The 14095-nt window shown below is 38.8% G+C and overlaps 1 protein-coding gene across 4 annotated transcripts in view; it reads left to right on the top strand.

The window, feature by feature from the left end:
• pde5ab (phosphodiesterase 5A, cGMP-specific, b) overlaps nucleotides 1-14095 on the top strand; it is a 104034-nt gene that overhangs the window by 75892 nt on the left and 14047 nt on the right. For 3 of the 4 annotated variants that reach the window (XM_071478299.1, XM_071478300.1, XM_071478297.1), the window contains 5 exons: nucleotides 7847-7906; nucleotides 9751-9897; nucleotides 12747-12872; nucleotides 13401-13495; nucleotides 13642-13729. In XM_071478299.1, the coding sequence (XP_071334400.1) occupies nucleotides 7847-7906; nucleotides 9751-9897; nucleotides 12747-12872; nucleotides 13401-13495; nucleotides 13642-13729 (516 nt within the window). The remainder of the gene's footprint in view (nucleotides 1-7846; nucleotides 7907-9750; nucleotides 9898-12746; nucleotides 12873-13400; nucleotides 13496-13641; nucleotides 13730-14095) is intronic. The other variant, XM_071478298.1, reaches the window with a different exon arrangement.

The following is a 14095-nucleotide window of genomic DNA, read 5'->3' as shown; positions in this document are numbered from 1 at the left end:
ATTTCAGACGGAGGCTGTTTTATAATCTAATGTCACCCACCTGGTTGCTTGGAATTTAAAAGGAATTTTGGGGGGGGGTTGTCTCTTTTAATTTACACAACATAACTACTACTTTAAAGATGTGAAATATTTAGCCACTGGAATTTTTGCCCATTGTCGCTTGTGTACAGCAATCTTTAAATCATACCAGAGATTCTCAATTGGATTGAGGTCTGGGCTTTGACTGGGCCATTCCTGGACATTTAATTGTTTCTCCTTAAACCACTGGAGTGTTGCTTTAGCAGTGTGTTTAGGGTCATTGTCCTGCTGGAACATGAACCTCCGTCCCAGTCTCAAATCTCTGGAAGACTTAAAACAGCTTTCTCTCAAGAATTTCTCTATATTTTGCAACAGCCATCTTTCCTTCAATTCTGACCAGTTTCCCATAATGCTGCCACCACCATGCTTCACTGTGGGGATGGTATTCTAAGCATGATGAGAGGTGTTAGGTTTGTCCGTGATGGCCAAAAAGTTCAATTTTAGTCTCATCTGACCTCAGCACCTTCTTCCACATGTTTGGGGAGTCTCCAATATGCCTTTAGCCAAATTCCAAACAGTCTGCCTTATTTTTTTCTTTAAGCAATGGCTTTTTCCTGGCCACTCTTCCATGAAGCCCTGCTGTGTGCAGTGTGCGGCTTATACTGGTCCTATGGACAGATACTCCCATCTCTGCAGTAGAGCTGCTCAGCTCCTTCAGGGTTATCTTTGGCCTCTTGGTTGCTTCTCTGATTAATACCCTCCTTGCCTGGTCTGGGAGTTTTGGTGAACGACCTTCTCTTGGCAGGTTTGCTGTGGTGGCATAATCTTTCCATTTTCTAATAAAGGATTTAATGGTGCTCTGTGGGATGTTCAGGGTTTGGGATATTTTTTATAACCCAACCCTGATCTGTACTTCTCCACAACTTTATCTCTGACCTGTGTGGAGAGTTCCTTGGTCTTCATGCTGTCGCTTGCTTGGTGGTAGCCCTTACTTAGTGGTGTTGCACTGGTGTTGGCTCTGGGGGCTTTCAGAACAGGTGTATATATACTGAGAGCATTTGACACTTAGATTGCCCACAGGTGGATCTTATTTAACTTTGTGGCTTCTGAAGGTCATGGTTGGGGCTTCAAAGCAAAGGGGCTGAATACATATGCACGCACCACTTTTCAGTTTTTTTTAGAATTTAGAATAGTTTTTTTCCCCATTTAACTTCATTAATCTGGAGTATTTTGTGTATGTCCATTACTTAAAATCAAATTGAAAATCCATTTAAATTCCAGGTTGTAAGGCAACAAAATAGAATAGAAAAGAATACCAAGGGGGGTGAATATTTTTGCAAGGCACTGTATTTACAGGCTGTCCAATAAGTCTGCGTTCCATTTTTTGAGGTCAGTGGAATTCCTAGTCGTATTTTATTTATGTTAGCGCAAATTAGCAGGTATTGGTGTCTGCACTCAGCATACATGGCTTGTTAGCTTACCAAGGCTAATGATTTAGCCTTTAGAATTTTGGGTTATAATACTTTTGAACTAAGACATCTGTGTAAAGGTCCACAACGTTCGTTAACAATGCTAACATTAAATTTGCCATATGGGTAATGTAAAGTTAAAAGAGCTATTTGTACGTGTTGCAATTGGTACATAGCCAATGTTAGAATTAATAGCTATTTACTCACCTCTCTAGCACAAACGTTGTGAGTTCAGTTCAATTTTATTCCTTCACTCAACAAGAACTGTCTCCAGCCACAGAAAGTAGCCATCTTGTTTTCTTTCTATTTATATCACTTCTTTTCTTCTGGTGAAGTTAGTCAGTGCATTTGCTATTTGCTAACATGTGCACTGGACCGGATAATGACCATTGCGTCTGTCTGAAACTAGCAAAGACACTTGCATAGCGGTTGCACTGGGTGTGAGGTAGAACCCTTGGCTTCAAAACTGCTGTTCAGAAACCTCTGGGTGATGTTAGAGGCTACGTCCTTTCTATTTACAGTCTATGGTTTAAAATTAATATATTTGACATAATAGTCTGTTTGGTTTCTTTAAATTAAAGTCAAGAACTGCTATGTCTAAAAGTACTGTATTTGTCAATTTGGAACATGTTAGTTGCACCTAAATGTTTGCCCCAGTAATGTTTCCCAGCCAAATATTTTCTTTAGCAATCTCATGCATTTGCTTCAGCAATAACACATGTTCTGCTTGTATTTGGTAGTTAAATACTTTTTGATTAAGATCATTTCTATGTAAACACAATGTCTCCTCGGGACGAGTTTAGTAGTAGGATTTCATGTAAACAGTAGAGTAGTCATAAAAATGATTAATAACATACTATATTAGAGATAGTAGTTTTGTAACTGAATATGAGCATAACAGAAATATATCATTTCAGATCTCAGTTTTTGTGCTCAGTTTGCAGAACCAGTTTTAATTTCAGATCTTGACTTTGTTCTAGGTTTCAGGGTTAATATTACAATACATTTCATATTAAAGTGTGGGATTAGGTGTGCAGGTGGGATTGTTGATTAAGTGTGATAGTGTGTGGTCAGGGTCCTCACAAGAATAAAAGTATAGAAGAGTACAGTGTGTGTGAGAGCATCTCTGATAAAGCTATTTTATGGGTGCGTGAGTGACAACTAGACGAGGCATGAGGATTTTTCAAGCTGAGTCTAGGCACTTTCCTGACTTCAACCACTGTGTGTGACAGCCAGAAAAGCACAAATTCATTATAACTGAGCCCACACACACTCAATCCACTATTACGCCCTCTCCTTTCCCTCTCCTACTTTCAGTAACACATATGCATATGTAACCCTGCTAACCTGCTTGTCATGATTGAGGACCATAAATAGGTTTTGACTAGTTAGCTAGGTAGTGGGTAGTGAACCAGTGGGTTTAGGTTCATGGAGGTAAATGCTGTGCTGAGTAATAGTCAGAAAGGAGAAACACAGACCCAGGGATGAGTTTACGTTGTTGTAACTAGTTGTAAACTCGTTGTATTACAACATACAGTATTATACATATATTTAATATACAGTATTACAATACAAAAAATAAAAAATAAAATAAAACATTTTACACCTTAGTAACTGGCATCTCTACCAAAGAAAGTAGATACCTTAATTAATGCACTTAAAAAAAACACATATGAACATGACCTCAGTCCATATATTAACAGACTCTGCTCATAAGCTCGACTCAAATGAAGTATCAAGATGCAGCAAAGCTCAGTTTTAAATTCAGAGTTCAGTGCAGTTTCTCTTGTTCCAATACTTAAGCAGTTTATAGATCTGTGTAGTTTTTTATCAGTCAAGTCATACAGTTTTGTCAGTTGGATCCCTCGGGTATAAACGTTAAAGAGTCTTAAGTGTTCATCTTGACAAATTGACGAATCATACCACACTGGGGAACCTGTACATGTAAGAAGGAATGGATGGGTTCCTTCTGAAAGAAGCAATCAGATCTCCAAGTGGCTTGAACATCTAAAAAGTTTCCAGTGGTATCAAAAAACCTGCATAACAATATAGAACCCTTATTGTATACAGTCATAAAATTACAATCACTTATGGCCATATCTTAGATTTAATCTATATTCTCAGAAAACACAGTAGATACTGTATTTATGACGTAGTTCTGTGACAGTAGTATCTTTAAACCACATCATTTTATAGAATGTTTTTAATCCATGTTCAATGAATTATGAATTGTTTTCAGCTTTTAAAAATTAACTATGATTACAGTAAGTAAGCAGCATGTCGTAAGCAACACAGGCTACCGCCATTAGCTGCATTAGCTTAGCTGAAAATAAGACTGTCCAAATACAGTAAACCCACATCAATAAGCTTCGGGTCATCTTGGTCACTTATGGTATCACTTCTGAACACTTTTAATTGTTAAAATGGACTTGTGTACAATAAACCGACCGGGATTCTCATCCCTCACTCGTTTGCATGTGCTTCTCTCTGTGCTTCGGTGTGTGTGTTCTACCATGATTGCTGCCCTAAAGAGGGTGGGACTTGCTTTCTCCCTCCAATAGTATTTGATTACTGCGCAATCAATAACAGTAGAATAAACTTGACAGACACATAAATCAACCAAATAACTTCAAATAACCTTAGGTTTGTGAACCAGAAAGTAGTAAGAAAATAAAATTATGATTAAATTTTAAATGGAATTAAAATTTTTAACAAAATTAGGGCACTCTGTTCCTACTGGGCTACACATACAGACTGTATATTCTGTTGGAGCTGTCAGTTTCAGGGTGGCAGAGGTGATGTCTCCTCTCAGCTGCAGCTGACTCCCACCTCCTCCGCCACCTTACTGAGTTTAACCAGGTTTCACTCAAACTGTTCAGCACCGTTATAGAAGAGGAAGAAAGTAGAGGTTCTTTTTATCCTGACTGTAATGAAATGAAGGATGTGGCTGCAGTAATCTACCTAGTACAGAGCTGGATTGATGAGCAGATGGAGAGTTGAAACATTTCTGAAACTGAATTGTTGTTGTTGTTGGCTCCGTGCTAACCTGTAAATAGCATTTCTTCAGTAGTTCAAAGACACTTTAATTTACTTTCATCACTCTTCTTTAGTAAAGCTGACAAGTGACAGAAGAGCACCCTCCATAGAAAATACCATTTTCCCAAATGATACTGTCACCAGTCACCAGACATCAAAATAGCAACGAAGTAGCTTTGAAGAAACTGGGCCAAAATGTGCTTTTTAGACATAAGTTGGGAAACAGATCACTGCTACTGTGGTGAGTCTGTGAGGAGTCTTTGATCACCCAACAAGATCTTTATGGAGTTAGAGTGTGTGATATGGTGAAAATTCTCCATCACTATATATGATGTAGTGACATACTATGGTACATTTTCTGGAAAATCACTGGAATGTCTGATTTTGGTTCAGCTGATTAAAAACCTGACAAAATGCAGAAATCATGCAAACACAAAACCAGGGCCCTGAAAGTGAAGCAGCTCAATTTAATTCAGCCATCATTCATTTTATTTTTTACACTTGTGCTTTTCCTTCCGTGGCATGTCAAAATGTCTTAAAAGGAAAAGAAAAAACGATGCAAAAGTGGATGTTTCCATGAGGAAATGGTAACATCGCCCATAATAGGATAACAGTAATGTACCGGTAACAGTTGACAAATTTTTGTTTTCTCACAGTATGCTGTATACAGTATGTCATAATATCACTCAGTCCTATAGCGTTAATATAAATCCAAAATCCAAACCTTAAATCCAAAGTTAGCTCAGATACATTATTATAAATGAAATGTTTTGATATACGTTTGTAAAGGCCTACTCAGATTTGAATTTTGCTGTGCTGGGATTTATGTTTGGTCACCACCATGTACTAATATAAAAATGATAAAGTTGTAAACAGACCTGAACAGGAGACTCTCTGATGTTCCAAAACAATGCATTTATCTTGCTACATATGATAATAACTTGTAGGCATGTATTACTATCTTCTGTGGACTAGATATAAAATATATACTCTATCAGGGCCTTTGGAGTTCCATAATGGAAAGTAAAGCAGCTGTTTTGTTTTGTGAGTACTTTTACTTTTAATACTTCAAGTACATTTTTCTGGTAATACTTGTGTATTTTTTGCTCAAGTAAGATTTGCAATATCAGGACTTTTACTTTTAAGTATTTCCACATTGTGGAATTATTACTGCTCTTTTTTTACACACAAAAGACACAGGGCTCTCTTGTGAGACAGTCAACTCTAGAACATGAGTGTTTCTTTATATTATGGATTTTATTAACATTTGACTGATGAGCAGCAACTTTTCTTTTCTTCTCTGTCAAAACTCTATTAATCTTTATCTTTACATGGCATTTATGCATCCTTGCTAGCATCAGAGTATCGTTCTCAAATGTCTCTAAATCACAGCAGACATTTTGACTTGTCAGTGCAGGAGAAGAATATGTACTGATCACATTACTGCTGGATCTGGTGTAACAACTCCTTCAATACCATGCAGGAATGAATAATGTCATTAGTTACACCTACGTTTGACAATTCAAAATATCTACTGTGGAAAAGGTTTATTCAGCTTTAGTTTCACTTCACACTTCCTGACTCTGTGAAAGCTCAGGTTCATTTTGTTTCCAATGGTGTCCTCATTTGAAGCACAAATTACATGCATATTCCTGAATATTCTAAAAAATATTTAATGTTAGAATATCTAAAGATCTAGTACCTAAACAACCTTATGAACAGAACTCACATAAAGGAGATGAGACAAACCTAAGCCAATGTCTAATTATAGGTGTTAAATAAGTTCTATGTACAAATCTTAAGTAAACAGTTTGGTGATTGGGTTTTCTTTGAGGCTTGTCTAATATTCCTCCAGATGGTTTCCCAAGAGAAATCAAACTATAGTCATTTTGCCAGGTTGTTTGTATTGAAAAAGTTTTATAAGAACTTTTATAGATTTTTTTATTACCAAGGAATACATTGATGATACAGTTCCCTTGGTCTTGTTGGTATTGTACAGTTGCTGTGTGAGTTCATGTTTAAAGAGTTAAGAATTTCATGGGACTCCATATGCTTTTAAGGCAGAATGAAGCTATAGCTGAAGTATAGAAAAAAAGGAAAAACCAGGTAAGTTATATTGTTGCTGTAACTCTTGAAATGTATAGAGTCCACTAGTAAATAATTGTCCAAGTAAGTGAATTCCATTGTTTGATCATGCTGGGTCGGCCACTGTATGACCACCAAGCAAAAAATATAGTTATGACATATTGGGGTATGATAATGCCACTTTTTTTTAAATTAGTACAGTTAGTCACTAGTTTCCAAGTTATTAGGACATTTGAAATAATAGGACCAAAATGCAATTTATCTTTTTTGAGGGGGACTTATGCATAGATGAAATCTTGTAGTCTGTGTGGGTGAAATAAACTTTCTTCTACATGGGGAAGCATAGTGGCAAGATACTTCACTTGGGGGATATCATCATTTTTATGATTGAGATTCTGGCATCAAAAGATAAAGGTCTTGACATCCACTTTCCCAAGTCTGTTTTAATCTTATTAAAAACTGTAATATAGTTTTTAATGACAGTAGTTTCTAGACATGGGATAAATATCCACCACCAGATATTTAAAATGATTAACAATAGGGATATTTAAATTATTTAAATCATCAACAAAGCTACTAAGATGTAGAAAAGCAAACTTTTGCCAGTTTATCTCATACCTGGAAATGATTTAAAAATTTGAATATAACTTATAACAAAACGATTGTGAGAGTTTACTAATTAAAAGAAGTATATCATCTCCATAAAGAGAGATATGACGAACAGTAGAATGTATTGTAATAGGCATGATATTGGTAGAATGACTTGCTTTTTGAGCAAGAGGCTCGAGGGATAAGACAAAAAGTAAGGGAGACAGCAGCATCCCTCACCGGAACCTCTAGAGATTTGGAAATATGGTGAGCCGGTATTGCCTGATAACACCATTGCACCTGGACTGGCATAAAGAACTTTAATATACTTGATAAATTGTTCTCCAAAACCCATATGATCTAACAAGGCCCAGAGGTAGTCCCATTCTAGTCTATCGAATGCCTTTTTGGTGTCAAGAAATAAATTCCACTTGAAGTCAAACTGTCTAAAGAGTCAGGAGTTGAGTGTAAAATATGTAATAGTTAACATAATCTGAAAGTCGCCACAAAGCAAAAAGTTGATGCTGCACAACTACTGAGAGTAGATGCCCCACACACAACTACTCTCAGTAGTTCTGTGTGTTTTCCACAGAAAACCTGATATGACCCAAAGTCTGCCTGTCTCATCTGTTCTCGTGTGCATGTTCCAGGTCCTGTCATATCACGCCTCTGCTGCAGAGGAAGAATCCCGGGAACTCCAGGTAACCGCGGTAAATTAAAATTTTTTCATTTAACAATACACACACCTACATGCACATCAGTCTCCAACGATGCATGTGTTATGGAATACACAGCTACACATATTGACACATACATGCAGATGTTGTCTTTTAAGGAGGAAACAGTTATGTAACACAACACCATCCTGCAGAACCAGTAATGAACTGCCAGTATAGCAACTCTAGATGGCTCTGTTCCTCACAACAAACACATGACACAGTTTTAGTGGAAATGATTGGCCAGGCCTAAATGCGCTGAATTAATGCATTATTACTGGACTTTGGTTGACATGAATCATCTGTGTTTGTTGTTGATACAATATAAGGGCAGCACAATCTTCCTGCTGTCACCTCACAGCAGGAAGATTTGGCTGCATATTCTTCTTGTGCCTTTGTGGAGCTTCCTCCCACAGTTCGGCCCTGTGATAGACTGCTGACCTGTCCAGGGTCTACCCCACCCAGGGTCTGGCTCCAGAGATCTCAGGAAGTAAAGTAATAAAACAGAAGAAGTTCAGACAGCACAACAGAATTTCAGAAAGTAAAGAGTCTCAGAAAACATTTTTTTGATCATTCAAATTTCAGAAAATGGTCGACAATGGTCGATAAAGTCGACAGTAAGACCAGAGTGTATTATGCTGTTGTTACTTTAGTTTCAAAAGCAAGTAATGCACAGTATTTCACTGATGTATGCATAGTTTCAAAGACACCGTACAGAGCAGTATTTGCAGTCTGGGTTTAGAGGCCAATTGTCATAGGTGTCCTTTTGTTTTTATTTTTGTTTTTTATTATTGATAACACCATTACCTACACAGCTGTTCCTGGTCTCTCTCTCTCTCTCTCTCTCTTCTCTCCCCTCTCCTCCCCCTCCCCCTCTTTCTATCTTCTCCTAAACCCAACCGGTCGAGGCAGACGGCCGCCCACCCTGAGCCCGGCTCTGTTGGAGGTTTCTTCCTGTTAAAAGGGAGTTTTTCCTCCCCCCTGTCGCCAAGCGCTTGCTCGTTGTGGGAACTGTTGGGTTTTTCTCTGTAACAAAGTAAGGTCTTGACCTTACCCTGTAAAGTGCCTTGAGATAATGTATATTATGATTTGGCGCTATACAAATAAAATTGAATTGAATTGAATTGAATTTTGTTTCGCTCAGTGTTTCAAAGCCCTCTTCATGCTCAAACGCTTGAATGTGTCATTGCTTTAAAAGAATATGCAGCTTGTGGAGGCATGGCAGCAGAGTCAATGTGGGGGTTTGTAATAATGCAGAAATCCAGACTAACAAGGCCTTTGGTCTTTGTAGCTTTTAGCCCAGTGATGCAGCTGCTGTGTAGCAGACAACATCGGAGAGAAATGGTTAATGATGGTTATTTTAGATTTTAATTTTAAATTATATTATCAGATTACAATCAGTAATTTGAAGGAAACCCCAGATGTTTTTGATGTATGATCTCATTTGAATGTACCATACCTATCTAACTGGTTTACTGACTGCACTCCAAATATAAACCAATCACAGCAGCCCAGTTTTCACACCACATGACTGTTTCAAAAGGTCCTGCTCTGTTCTCCTCTTCTTGTGGCAAAGTGACTGAACTAACAGCATAACCTGACCTTGGGTGACACAGGCTTGATTTTTTTGGGTATGTTTAACCCAAGAGGCCACTACATACAGTATGTGTGCTACATCATAGACTGAAAACTCTTCTTAATTGTGTAGTTAAAGTTTTAATGTCAGTTTTGTCATATAAAACAAAATAAGATCAAACAAATTAAGATTAAGAATCTGGAGAATGATTACCATAACCACACTTTAATATTCATGTTTGTGTGTTGTGTGTGTATTAAAGGTAGCCACAGTTCCATCAGCCCAGTCATTGCGTCTTCTGGACTTCAGCTTCAGTGACTTTGACTTGTCGGACACTGAAACCACGTTGGCTACCATCCGCATGTTTGTCGACCTCAACCTAGTCCAGAACTTCCAGATGAAGTACACGGTGAGAGCAGACCTTCTTCTGTTCATCTGATAGACTGTTCAACATATTGGTCTACAGCAAAATAGCTTGACAAATACTGGGCAGGTCACACTCACACTGCAGGTCACACTCTGTGCTTGTTTTTACACATTGAACTTGTTGGCTCTGAGGATAAGTGTCAGTGACCACAAATGTATTTTATTTGATATTTGATTTACATTGGAGTCTCTTGTCATGTTAGACACAACTGATTTATAAATGAGGCTGCAGCTGTCAATTTCTCTATGGTATTTGACAGCAATATTATTTTAAAGGATAGAAAAGTGGACACTCACACTTTTAGTCCATCACTGCAGCTTAGCGCTGGATAAAGTGGTTCCTCCTAAACTTAGAAGATAACCTCCAAAACTCCATTCCCATGGATAAATTATGGCCACAAGCCACAAATCTAGAAGTAAACTGAGAACTTATGGGTCCACTTAATGATATGGTGAACGCGAAGAGATCTTCTTATTAGTCCCATCTAATATCTTACAGCAAAAGAAATCCTACTGTAAAGTATATTGACTCCCCTAGCACTCCTTACCAACTTCTAACAGTGACTGTAATATCTTTCTGAAACACTTTATAGACAAGGTTATAAATGTTGGGGCAAATTTCACCTACATTCAGTCCATTCATAATGCTTCCTCATATCCATCAATCTTGTCCTGTGTCCACACAAGATATTGCAGCCCGGTTTGAACAATTGAAACCCTCTTTGAGCCCTCTTTAAAGGTGTTTAACTATGATATATATATTTATTATTTCAAGCAGGCTATGAACAATAGCCTGCTTAAAACACCTTAGTTGAAGTAAACAAACCTAGACCCCTCCCTGCCAGAGGACTGCAGGCCTTTAGCTAAGGTATCTAGGGTTTGTTGCAAAAAGTGAAGTTTTTATTTTTTATTTTTTAAAGTCACTAATGGTGTCTGAAAAGTCGCTAAATCTAGTAACGAAGATGCGACGTGGGCCACATTGCCGTTAAACAGCTCCTGATCTCAGATATGTCCTCAATGCGTCCTGGGTGCATTCAGATCGGTACTTAGAGCTGTCCTCTTGTTATCAGAGCACCCAAGAAAGATCTTAATACCAGGTCTGAATGGGAACCATATTTGTTTCCTGCAGGAATGTAGCCCCTGATTTAAGAGATTTTAAATGTGCCGACACATTACCCCTTTTAGCTGGTTCATTGTTTCCTTTGACATTCCAAGAGGAAAACATTATTCCCTCCTCCTCACCTTGATTTCATCTGAATTATCCTGTATCATATTCGCATGTCACAATCCTCCCTGTTAGACAGGACTCCTCCCACCCACCCCGCATCTTCCTAACCTGAAAGCAAACTCATTAAAAAACAACAAAATACAGCAAAGGCTACATAACTAAAGTAACCTCCTTATCAAATCCCTGATAGATAAAGAGGTTAATTTAGTTGAAACAAAACAGCATAAGGTGTTTTCAACGCAGCAATTTAAGCCCTTTAAGTGACCATAATTCTTTCATCAATCATGTTACAAATATCTTTTTTTATTATGTACAACAAGTTAATATTTGTGTATTTGCTTGCATCCATAAGACAGAGACCCAGAGACCACACACACACAAACACACACACACACACAGAGCTCCATCATACACCGAAAACACCTCCTCTCCGAAAGAAATCCCTCACACACTCTGTCCTCCATTACCGCAGACTGTCAGACCCACCACTCTCCCCGTTCGGCTCCCTCTCAGCGCCAGCATTGCCTGGTTGCCGGTCAGTTTTGCTCACATCCTCAGCACACTCTCCATGTGAAGAGGTCCTTGTATGTTGGTGGCTGACCTCCGGAGTGCCTGTGGAGGGAGGCCTCATAAAGAGAAGCTTTGATTCGAGGTGATTAGGTCCCTCAAGCAGCAGAGCCTGTCAGAATGACATTCACACAGGGAACTGATACACTGACCACCCTGGAGCATCACATCCTGGGGGGTTAAACTGTACAGCAAGTTACTGTTTAATTACAGTTCTAACATATTTAATGTTGTGCAGTGATTTGTTATAATCTTAGATGTGTAATGAGAAAATGAACCCAGATTTTACTTTCTTTATGAGCTGAGTGTTCACAGTGGAAATGTAGTGCAGCACAGGCTAGAAAAGCACAGAGCATTGATTTGCTTATTTGCTGCTAATTAGGAGAAATTATCACACAACTCTGCAGTTCTAGTCAGATCCATAGAGCTTTTCAGCCTCTTTTGTTTTGGATTTACAGCAACTTTCCTGTCTTGGTTCCAGCATCAGCAGCTTTTCAGTGAAAGAACTCTGATAAACCCACTGTCCACCACCTGCTGAGCACCAAACAGCAGACACACACAGTTACAGACAAGCCGATTAACACAGTGGGGTGTTTGGCAGCTAAATGTATTTTTTTCTCAGGAATCGGTGGAGGGCAAAATACTGAGTAAATACTGGACTTATCATGTGGACACAATGTTATTCTTTATTTTCTGGATGTGTAAATAGGAAACTGTTTGCTAACACATTTGCTAGTGTGGTAAGCCAGCAAGTTGCCACAGTGCAACAATTAATATCTGTTCAGGTTCAGTGTTTGAATTGATTCATGTAAATTGGAAGTTTAATTGGAAAGCATTAGGAGGCTCTTGCTGCTTGCCCCCAAACTTAGAGTAACAATCACACTGAAAAATCTAAATGAATTTGGGCATAATGAAGTTACCACAATCTAATAATTAACTTGTATTTTCTTAACTTATACATACACAACGCACTTAGAGTGGGAGAATGGCTGAAAATGGCTGAATAAGTCTCTTTCTGCATTTCATCTGTTCTATAGAGTTTATGTCAGTGGATTCTGAGTGTGAAGAAGAACTACAGGAAGAATGTGGCCTATCACAACTGGAGACATGCCTTCAACACAGCCCAGTGCATGTTCGCCCTCCTCAAGTCAGGACGCTTACAGGTCAGTCCAGCAAGTCAGGGTTCAGGTTGAGCTGATTCACTGAAATCTTTATTTAATTAAGAAAAAAGGCTGTTTGGCCTGATACTTTGACCTAACTTAAAGATGTTTTGGGTCAAGTCTGACCAGCTTTGGTTTTTGAAGGATTTATGACACTTGTCACAGAAGTTTTTATTGCACTCTATTTGCCTCTGTGTAAAAGTCACTGGCTTTTTCTGTGACACAACAATAATTTCTGCAAAAAATATTGGCAGCTGTCAGTAGCACCAGCCTGAAATAGCACTACTTAAAGCTGTGGTGTAAAAGCCGCTGTGTCATATGCTGTCCACTCCAAGCTGTGAGCTGAGCGCCCACACTGCCAACGATGTGTGGAGAGTTACAACAGCACTGTTTGTACACAGCCATGAGGCTTTTGTTTGGTTTGATTGTCATCTGTTAACCAGCTGCTGTTATGTGGATGTTGTTCACATGTGTATTTTTCACCTCTGTTCTTTCCTCCTACTGTCCTTTGCCCCATCTATCCCCTGACAGAACAATCTGAGTGATCTGGAGGTCCTGGCTCTGATGATTGCAACTCTCAGCCATGACCTGGACCACAGAGGAGTCAACAACTCCTACATACAGAGGTACAGCAGGAGAGCATGACTCATATACACGTCATAAATATAAGTATGATTTTATATGCATGTGTGGGAGCAAACTGCATCCACTCTGTGGGTTTCTTACTTCCACTCTCTCTGTATGTGTGTGGTATGTGGTGTGTGGTGTTCAGGAGTGACCATCCACTGGCACAGCTCTACTGCCACTCTACCATGGAGCACCACCACTTCGACCAGTGCCTCATGATCCTCAACAGCTCTGTAGGTGCATTTACATTTATTTTTTGGCCACTTGAGGGCAGTGTAACAAGCTGTAAACACAATATTGACATATTATCACCTTTTAAAGTAATTTTGTTTGTTTGTTTGTTAAAGCTGCTAAAAGCTTCACTATGTTCACCAGCTTGTTGCTAACTTTGTCTGTGTGCTGTTTGGTGCTCACCAGTAGAGTATCACCAGTAACAAGCAGCAGTTTCTTACAACAAAGCCCTGATAAACACAAATTTGAACAGAAGTATGAAACATTGCTGCTGCCTCGATTGACCAGCTGTCCAGACCAAAGTCAGGTGTGCTTGCCGTCATCACTATCATCATGGATAGGCAGTATAGCGGCAGAAAGACAGAAGG

This window comes from Trachinotus anak, unplaced genomic scaffold (genome assembly GCF_046630095.1).
Source record: "Trachinotus anak isolate AG129_WGS33_773 ecotype Australia unplaced genomic scaffold, CSIRO_AGI_Tana_v1 ptg000005l, whole genome shotgun sequence".
NCBI lineage: Eukaryota > Metazoa > Chordata > Actinopteri > Carangiformes > Carangidae > Trachinotus > Trachinotus anak.
This window is presented reverse-complemented; position numbering and strand designations above follow the sequence as displayed.